Source organism: Berghia stephanieae, chromosome 2 (assembly GCF_034508935.2).
Source record: "Berghia stephanieae isolate SIO BIC M18660-M18661 chromosome 2, UCSD_Bste_1.3, whole genome shotgun sequence".
Lineage (NCBI taxonomy): Eukaryota > Metazoa > Mollusca > Gastropoda > Nudibranchia > Aeolidiidae > Berghia > Berghia stephanieae.
The window spans coordinates 94,843,524-94,854,655 of record NC_088361.1 but is presented as its reverse complement, the minus strand read 5'-3'; the positions used below and the strand labels follow the sequence as shown (position 1 = coordinate 94,854,655).

General features: G+C 34.8%; 1 protein-coding gene across 1 annotated transcript in view; it reads right to left on the bottom strand.

Moving 5' to 3' along the window:
• Nucleotides 1-3,912: 3,912 nt before the first annotated feature.
• The window catches only part of LOC144965912 (C-C chemokine receptor type 1-like), a 36,761-nt gene continuing 29,541 nt past the window's right edge, over nt 3,913-11,132 (bottom strand). Inside the window, exon 2 of the mRNA XM_078901761.1 lies at nt 3,913-6,926. Within this exon, the coding sequence (XP_078757887.1) occupies nt 5,772-6,920 (1,149 nt within the window). The 5' untranslated portion in view covers nt 6,921-6,926 and the 3' untranslated portion in view covers nt 3,913-5,771. The remainder of the gene's footprint in view (nt 6,927-11,132) is intronic.

Genomic DNA, 11,132 nt, shown 5'->3' with positions numbered 1-11,132 from the left:
ATAAATGGGAGAAAAAATTTCTGCATGTCTAGTCGGGAAATACTGTTATTGACTGAAGAAGGATTTTGAGCCAGAAACATTCCGTGTTAAGTGTGATTTTGTTCTTTTTTTATTTGTTGTTGTTGAGTATGTTATAATATTCATTATTATGCAATACTTTCTAAAAGGTTGAAGATTTCTTGGGGGTTCCGATAGCTCATTTGATAGAGCACTCGCTTCACAACCAAGAGGTTGTGGTCGATCCCGGGTGACGTCGATATTTTTCTCCGACCCCTATGTCCACAAGACAGTGATTGGGTAGCTGGGTCTGTTAGATCTAGCGTAGAGTTCTTTGCGATAGACTAAAGTTCCATACTAAGAGTAACAAGCACTTGCTTTATGTACTTTCCACGCGATAGAAACCGGTATAAACTCTGGTTCCATGGGCTCTATAATGGCTCTACTTTAACGACTTTGAAGTATTCCAGCCTAATTCAAAATAAACTCGATGCGTTTTGCCAGTGCATGACATTTTAATAAATAGTTTTTGCACATTGACATTTTTGACATACGAGATTATATCTAGACTGCATGGCGTGTGTTTGGTTTTCCATCATTATGTCATACTGAGCTCGTTATTAATAAGTTTTGACACATCACGATGATGTACGCTTACAACGAATGTAATTGTCTCTTGGATATTTTTCTTGATGTCGTGATGGGTATTACTTTTGCCCTCTAAATGCTCAAAAAAACATACATTTTCCGTCCTAACTGCCCCCTCCCTTCTCTCTCTCTCTCTCTCTCTCTCTCTCTCTCTCTCTCTCTCTCTCTCTCTCTCTCTCTCTCTCTCTCTCTTCCCCATACATATATCTTTCTACCTCTTCATTCATCTATATATTATATATATATATATATATATATATATTATATATATATATATATATATATATATATATCCAGCTATATATCCATCCATCGATCCATCTATTTATCCATCTTTCTGTCTATATGTCTATATATTTCCCCCTATGTATCCACCTGCCTATCTATCTACCTAAATATCTCTTTGTATCGATCCACCTATTTACCTATCTATCTATATATCTATTTGTGTATCTATCTGCTTAGCTATCCAAACAATTATTTTTCATTTCTTTCTCCTCCTCCTCCTCCTCCTCCCCCCATCCCCTTCTCTCTCTCTCTCTTTCTCCCTCTCTCAGTCTTTCTCTCTCTCTCTCTCTCTCTCTCTCTCTCTCTCTCTCTCTCTCTCTCTCTCTCTCTCTCTCTCTCTTCCAGAGTAACAACTCCACACATTTATCAATTAAAATTATAAGCTGTTCGTAAAAATCACTTTAAGTTAGTCAAATAGATGAATAATGTATTGATTGTATTCGTTAATATCAAAAGTGCCCTATTCTTGAATTACAGCGTTTTGCAATTTCGAACGGGATTCCAACATTGGGAGCGCGCATTGGGAACGAGTTCAAAATTTCAAGCGCAAAAGTTCAAGAATCTGATTATTATATTCCTCAAATGACTTCATCTATACTATATCTTTTCAAAATGTATTATATTTTTATAATGATTGATTACCGAATTTAAATGGTATGACATAAAGAAATTATCATTGTCATCTAAACCGGTCCCTTTGCTTGTAACCTACTAAGCTATCGGTACATCAAATAAGAAATAAAATTGACCCCCACCTGTAAAGGGTTGATACCTTTGTGCACATTTTCAATAACCTTTCAATCTGTAATTGATAAATTATTATCGACAAATCTTATCGTTTCTCTTTGAATCAATCAAGACGGGCAACAGACCAAATCATCTCACTGCCATACCATTTTTTAAAAACCCAAAAAAAACAACATGTCTTTAAAGTTTTGGCCAGAAAACTCTTCCTTCAAATGTCGATGGATTAAAATGAATCTATACTTGTCAAAATTCTCTAACGTGGGACATTTTTAAAGTGCCAGGTTTGAGAAATTGTGACAAGGTGAAGGTCATTTTAATCGATCGATATTTGAAGAACAAGTTTTCTGGCCAATTTCTTTTTTCAAATACGCGTTTGTTTGTTGTTGTTTGGTTTTTTTTTTCAGAGTATGGCAATTCAGCATTTGAATGTAATCTTGTTCAACTTTTAAGTGCATGAAACGTTGCTGATTCATACAATACGAAATATAACTATGCATTTGTTATATACAGTGACAAAACCGAACTACATCAGACCGGATGAAATGAAGGGAATTTTAGGTTTAACGTCAGGACCATAATGTATTTTTGTGAAGTTTAACAGACAAAACTCACTCGCTCAGAGGAAGCACTAACTCTACTTTAAATCATGTCATGTAAACTTTGGCTTAAAATAGAATAAGCATGAGGGTCACCCTGACATAATACAATTCTGCTAGTTCAACGTTCAGTTCAACATCTTTATCTGCAAAAGGCGAATTACCCATCACTGCAGATTCTATACAATTATGTGGTGACTTTCTCCATTATTGTGTTATTGAGTTGAACGATAGTTGTTCAAATTTATTTTTGTTGGTAATATCTTGGATTTCTGGCGACAGACTGTTCCATTTTAGATTTTAATTGCTTTTTTAAAAAAGTAGATAACTCATAATTTTATTGTTTTACACAGAAGAACAGCTGACTATATAGAGGAAAGATAAGGAGCATTTTCACTATCTTTAACCAGTTCCATTCCTTTTGATTATTCACGTATAGATAAAAGACAAGACGTTTTCAAACATGACTACATCAAATTAAATGAATATTAGATAGAGTAAATATAACCAGTTAACTGCCGTTCTCTAGAAAGACTGTATTAGAAAAAGGAAATTAGAAAGAGATAATTGTCAGTTCCATGGTAATCGACGTGTACATACATATATGCAAGTCTGATAACCGAACCCACTTATAGGCCTAGTTCAACATCGTTGTAATGGACAATATTGTGCGTCATTTGTTGAGATTCCCATTACAACAATTAGCCCTTAAGGAATTTAGTTATCAGACCTGCAAATAAGTGCATGTCGATCGTAACGAATGTGACGAATTTCCTATGGATGGAAGCAGGGGGTTAATGAGCAAATGAAACAAAAACAAAAACAAAAATCCCCCCCCCCCCCCCAAAAAAAAAAAAAAAAAAAACCCAGCAAACAAACAAACAAAAAGAAAAAGTACAACCCAAAACAAAAAAAAATAAGATAAAAATAAAAGAAAATCTAACAGAAAACAAAGCACAAAAAGCAAACAAGTAAAAAAATAACAAAAAACACAAAAGAAATATTTCGGATAATATTGACTGTAAAGACACTTTTCCTTACCCAACATAATATAACCAAATTGGAGATATGGGTGACATTTTAAACTCTTGGCGTACTGTGTGTGTGTGTGTGTGTGTGTGTGTGTGTGCTTGTGTGATTGTGTGTATGTATGTATTGTCTAACAATATGTTAATCATTACCATTATGACCTGAACTTCCTGGTCACTTTTCATATCAATATATATACATACATATATATATATATATATATATATATATATATATATATATATATATATATATATATATACAAAGTCATTATATCAATGCATTGAGAAATCTTCACCGGGAATCAAACACTTGACTAAAATAATGATGATAATGATGTTGATATAATAATAATAATAATAATAATAATAATAATAATAATAATAATAATAATAATAATAATAATAATAATAATAATAATAATAATAATAATAATTTTAAAAAAATATTAATAATAATAATGATAATAATGATGATGATAATACTAATAAAATTAATAAGAATAATAACACTAATAAAAATAATAATAATAATAATAATAATAATAATAATAATAATAATAATAATAATAATAATAATAATAATAATAATAATAATAACAATGATGATGATGACGACGACAATGATGATGATGATTATGATGATGATGATGATGATGATGATGATGATGATGATGATGATGATGATGATGATGATGATGATGATGATGATGATGATGATAAGATGACGACGACGATAAATTTGATGATGTTATAACATTTGTATAAAGTTATTTATAAATACCATAATTTAAACTCAAAGCGCTTAATCACAATACTTGGAAAAAGAAAAGAGGCTTTTCCTCAAAATATTTTTAAACCACAACAAAAGCCAATCAGAGAATCCTCTTCTTTTATATCCTTTGTACACGAGTCCTAGCAGACTAGTACATCCTTTATACACGAGTCCTGGTAGACTAGTAAATCATTTTTACACGAGTCCGGGCAGACTAGCACATTCTGTATACACTAGTCCTGGCAGAGACTAGTACATCATTTGTACACGAGTCCGGGCAGACTAGCACATTATGTATACACTAGTCCTGGCAGTGACTAGTACATTATGTGTACACTAGTCCAGGCAGACTAGTACATCATTTCTACACGAGTCCGGGCAGACTAGTACATTATGTGTACACTAGTCTTGGCAGACAAGTACATCTTGTGTACACAACTCCTGGCAAACTAGTACAGACCTACCAGAAAATCTAAAAATTCGTAGTTTGAAGGAGTTAAAATAGTAGTCCATATCGTTAACTTTATAGATCAACAATTTACCTTTCCAAATATTAAATAAAATATTAAAATCCCTTAAATTATGTAGTCTAGAATGTTCATTTTCAATGACTTAGAGATGATTATGAAGTTCTAGCCATATATTTAACTACGCGTTCTTCCCCAGATTACGGCAGTTGACTGGTTAAAATGGCCCATATCTTGGCAAAAACTGTAACTCTCCTGAAAACACCTGACGTCCAAGATTTGATCGTTTTTGACAAAAAGAGGGTCATTTTAATTAATCAATATTAGACGACCAAAATTTTAAAGATGTGTTAGTTTAGTGTACTGCAGAATAATCAGTGGTGATGTCAAAACGTCAATGATTAAATGGTTGTCTTGTTTCCTACCGATTCAAATAATTACTTTTACAGCTATTTACAATCATAAGTTATTGATGATACTTTATTTATGGAGTGACATTTTAAACTGTAGGAACTAATCAATGTACCTACACATTTATAATATTGTTATTCAAACAATGATGATTTTACTTTTCAATTTCCCTTGGCACTTCAAACCGTCAGACTTATATATAAAAAAGATAAAATCCTAACTCCATCGTTACTTGCGTAATTTATCACAGCGAAATAATTAATTCCGAATGGTTTGGTCTTCATGACACCCGTTTCCATTAAAACAATGTCAATACCCAGGCCATTTTAAAAGGAAGAGAACAGTAATCATCGCACCAATATTATGTTATATTTACACTGCATGATCATTCATAGGGATAGACAAGAGTCTGTGAAGTTCACGCTGATAGAACGGTTTTATCTTGCTTCTTTGATCAGAAATAGTTACATCCCATCATTCATAAAAATGTGATCAAGGTCTCTTATGTCAGGATGTACAAGAAGCTGGAAATGAACTTTAAAGCCACAATTATGAACATGGCAATTTTCACTTCTTTATGGTGAAGAATAAATACTATTTCTTGCGTTGCAAAAACATTTAAAGTTCGTTTTCCTCACTACTTTAATTTTAAATTTACTTTTCGATATCCGATTTATCTCGATATAATACCAGCGGTACAAGGTGAACTGAAGCAGGTTCTTCAATAGGGGAATGTTTAGTTGACGCATAGCAATTATCGACTAGCGACAATCCGTGGTTTGGTGAAGGGCAACGAGGCTGGATGTCTGGTGATTCACATCGTCGTTGACATGGTTGTCGCATACGTCTCAGAGGGGAGTCCGTTGCTGGAGACCATGGAATATCTCTCGCCACGACGCTTCTTGGAGACGCTCGTAAGAAAGGACAGACTCCCATGAAACGAAACAAGAAAAAGCACCTCCTTTCTGAAATGTTTCCCAGTCAAACAATACACGAAAAAGTAACAGGCGTAATGTGAGAGGCAAATGACTTCGATTACTTTTCTGGCTTCAAGATATGTGAAAAGACTACTCCAAGTTGGATCGTTTCTGATTTCGTCATCCGTCATGTCCATTCCCCCTGTAGGAAAAGCATTTTGTAAATGTGCTACAATTGTAGCTGTGACTTGGGTGATGATTAGGAAAAATGAAACAGAGAGAAGAGTCACGGTTGAAGCAGTGTTGTTACCTCCTTTTCTATTTTGTTGACGTTTCAGAACATCATTTTTCGAAATTTTGAAAATTTCTTTGAGAACTAAAACGTTGAAAACGAGAACGAGAAGCGGAACGAATCCGAAAGCAAATCCGTCCGATGCCCATGACCAAATATTCCAAAAACTATTTTCATCGCCCGCACTGGCACTTGATCGAATTTCGCACGATTTAAAATCTTCAATGTACGTCCATATGTAACTCTGAACTGATGACAGAGCCATGGAGAGGAAATTCAGCAATATCACAGCGACTATGGCAAGGCGCACTGTGCAAATTCTTTCTTTGAGAAAAGGGTGACACACGGCAATGTACCGCTCCACCGTGAATCCTAGCACCAAAAATGTGGACAAATACTGCGGCACGTAAAACATAAAATGGAAAATTTCACAAGTCACGTGATCATTATAGATATCATATCCCCAGGCAACGTGAAGAATGTACAGGAGATGTAAAAACAAAAATAAAATATCCGAAATTGCAAGTGCTCCTAGATATACCGCCGACGAGTTATTCCTGCGCATGCGTTGTCCTAGCCAAATGATGCAAGACAGGAGATTCCCGATGAATCCTATGACGTACCAGATGGGGGGGATAACCTTTTCAGCTTGTGATCCGATTGGGGCAAACTCCTCTAGGAAGGCCATCCTTGTTGGGTATCGATGCCCCACAAAATTAGAGACGTTGATCGAACCTGTTGCATTATGATCCATAGTTTTCTGGAAAAAGAATAGAAATTAACTGTTATTAACTTGAGTTTTAGCATTTAAGTAGAGCATTTACATGGGGTCCTAGTCAACTGCAACATTTAACGTGTAGAACGAGGCACGACGTCTGTGTACCGTTTTTACATATTTGTTTTCGACAGAGACAACGCTGTGAATGGCAAGATACTTAATCTACACCAATATGAGGCGGGAATATATGATGAGTCTATGGAAAAGACTCTCTACTTTTGCCGCTCTGAATGGCACTTGATCCAGTACCCAAACATTACAGCATAATACCGATTTGAGTCAATGGTCACAATTTTGATGTCTATGTGCTTTTACAATCACCGTTATAGATTTGACGCAGTCAACGTGTCCATATATACAGATCTGACATCCGAACGCACTTATGGGCCTCGTTTGACATTGTTATTACAATATTTTGCGTCATTTTAAAAAAAGATTTCCATTACAACAATGAGCCCATGATAAATTGGGTTATCAGACCTGCAAATAAGTGCACGTTGGACGCAGTGGTTCAATAACACCTTAGATTTATACAACACAAGATATCCAACGAAAGGTCTTTTTACGTACATTATTAGAGATATTAGATTTCTACGTCAAGATCGTTGAGGTGCCAAAGTTTTGACAAACCAACAACGTTCGTCTCTCCTTTCTTATATAGGCTGCGCTCTTACATGCACGATGCACCATTGCGCCATAAACTAGAGTTAAAAAGAAAAAAAGAAAACATAATCTATTTCATATTTATAATACAATCTAAACATAACAAAATCAACAATATCTAGTGACGTCACAATACTATTCAACTCTTTATGAGACAATAATATATAATGCCTTAACCCCAGTTTCATCTATGTTAAATACATCACTGTCACATCTTGGCGGGCATATTATATATATGACAGTATGGTAAATTTTGTCTATATTTTACAATTCCGATTAAATGGAGAAAAAAAAAAGATTAATCACAGTAAGTCAAGGACACGATTATGAGAGAATCTTAACTTCCTGTTTCACATTTAAATTCCTCGTTTTGATGAAAAAGATAAAACTATAAAGCGAAACATAAAAAAATATACATGTGATAAATCTGGGATGATAATCTTTTCGGTTGACTTGCCAAGTACGTACTTTCAATAATATAGAATTGAACATTCAAGGCCATCGATAAAGACTTCCGTGTCCCTCATGATTCACAGCCATCATAGTTTAATTTCTTTGATGTTTTTAGAGTCTATATTTTTTTAATATATATATATATATTTTTTTTTTTGCTTTGAAAGTCCTCAGCTTGAAATTACTTTGGCTAGTTGATAGCTATTTCAATTGATCAGATTTTATTTTTATTATTTGGGAGGGGGGGGGGTGATAGGGAGGGGGGGGGGGGATAGGGAGGGTGGGGGGGGGGTGATAGGGAGGGGGGGGGATTGAAAGAGAAATGTGTCATTTTTGTACTCGACCACAAGGATCAATTCATAGAGAAATGCCCATCATAGTTTAATTTAATTTCTTGGATATTTTTAGATTCAATTTACTTTGAACTCTTAATCTTTAAACATTTTGGTTAGTTGAGACAGATAAGAAAAGGAATGTGTCTGTTTAGCTTTTTAAGTTTTGAATTTTTTAAAGATTCTATTACGTTTTGAACTCTGTAGCTTGAAACATTTTGTCTACATGAAGAGTTTTTTTTTAATCGCCCAATTTCATTTATTAAGGGAGGTGGGGGGGGGGGGGGGGTTGCTGTAGGGGGGATTTGAAAAAAAGATGCGTTTTTTTTTAAAATTTCGTTCTTCAACATGAACGAGTTAAAGGCAGGAAAACTCGTACTTTAAACATTCATCGATTTAAATCATCTTGGCAAAGAACTCTCAACCCTGTGACCACGCGAGGGACCCGTTGAGCACGTTTAGTGAATATTACATTATATAAAATCTCAATGTTTTTTTTTGATTGGGGACCATGGATATTCTAGTTTCCTAAAGCAACAAAGACTAAAATCTCACCAATCTTGTTATTTTTTTTTTGGGGGGGGGGGGGGGGGGGGGGTTGGTTTGTTTTGGTAGAGGGGGGGGGTCTTATTTTTTAATATTTTTTTTGCTTTCACTTATTTTTCTTTTTTCCCTCTCTTTATAATAATAATAATAATAATAATAATAATAATAATAATAATAATAATAATAATCTTTATTGTCCAAATTAAAGGCAATTCATGTGAGGTAAACAATGCTCAGTTTGGTTCATGGTATGAACATCAACACATTTACAAATACAGACACAGCCATACACGAACATACACGCTTGCACATTGTTTCTACACGTGTATACAAAAGAAATGAGCGTACATACAAACACATATACATACATACATACATACATACATACATACATACATGCAGACATACATACAAACCAGCATATCATCGTATATGCATGCCTACATTCATACATACATACATACATACATACATACATACATACATACATACATACATACATACATACATACATACATACATACATACATGCATATATACATACACACAGACACACACACAGACAGATAGAACGATACGATATATTTGCTGGGACAGCAGATAACCATATTATAAATATAGTGTCTTATATTAAGAAGAAGATGGCAATGATTGTGATGATGATGATGATGATGATGATGATGATGATGATGATGATGATGATGATGATGATGATGATGATGATGATGATGATGACTACGATAATGATGATGATGATGATGATGATGATGATGATGATGATGATGATGATGATGATAACGACGGCGGCAATGTCGATGATGATGATTCACGACACTGCTTCTCGTTATTTTCATTGGTTGTCTCATTTTTCCACAGAAGATTTGTTAATTAATTTTATGGCGGTTGGAATGAAGGTTGTCTTATGTCGATTTGTCCGACATTTTGCTTCTAGATACCGTCTTCCGGAGCGCAGAAGTTGGAATTTTTCGTTCAGCGGATGCCTCTTTTCGTTGATAATGTTAAAAGATTTCTTCTCAACTGCATTAATATAAGTTGTGTCAAGGCTTCTAAGGTCTGTGTTAATTATTTTTGAAGCCTCTCTGAGGGTTCTATGTAGTTTGGATTTTTCTTTTGTTCCACAGCTTCCATACCACGTTGTGATGCCAAACGAAACGATACTCAATATTAATGACTTGTAGATTTGTATCATGGTCTTTCTGTTCACATTGAAAGACCTTAATTTTCTGAGTATATACAAGCGCTGGTTACATTTTTTGATGACATTGTTGGTGTGCGATTCAAATCTTAGACTGTTATCTATAATTACACCAAGGTATTTAAACGTTTCAACAGTTTCAACCGCCTGATTGTTAATTTTTGTTATTTGTCTTGCTCTTTTTCCTATTTTTCTGTGATCAAACAGTTGTTCCTTTGTTTTTGTTACATTGAGCTCTAGACAGTTATCGGCACACCATTTGCTGAATTTACTAACTTGCTCAGTGTATTTAAATTCGGAGACGGAATCATTGAGCAGGCCGAGTATTGCGGTGTCATCAGCATACTTGATGAGTTGGCAGTTATCAAAGCTAGCCACACAATCGTTTGTATAGAGGATGTAAAGTAGAGGTGAGCTTACACACCCTTGTGGGCATCCGTTTGAAAGAGTTTTTACTGATGATATATTTGAGCCTACTCTGACATGTTGGGGGCGATCGATGAGAAAGTTTGTCCTAAGAAAAATTTGTCTTTAGGGACTATTCAAGGAAAGACTGAAAAATACCCAAGAAGTCGGCGGCAGTGTAGCGCCACAAACTGAGCTGGACCGGCGACGATGTGACGTGCTGAAGGCCACATAGCGCAGCAGTTAATCGAACTCGGTAATTTTCGAGTACGAGCAAAGACATTACCGTTGAGCCGCGCTGCCTCGAATTTCGAGACGCTGAGTCCGAATTATCCTTTGTAAAAAATCAGAAAAACAAAAGCAAAACAAACTAAAACGTAGCTGTTCAGGGTTTGTTTGTTTTTTCCCCAGCACGCATCAAATTTTACAACAACAAAAAATGATTTCTGACTCGTAATGATGTCATGAGAACACTGACTGATACTCCTTAGTCTTAATCGTTATAATGGAGAACTATTGTAAAAAAAACTAATAACTTTTTATTAGAAACAATATAGGTGAGGTAATTGGAGC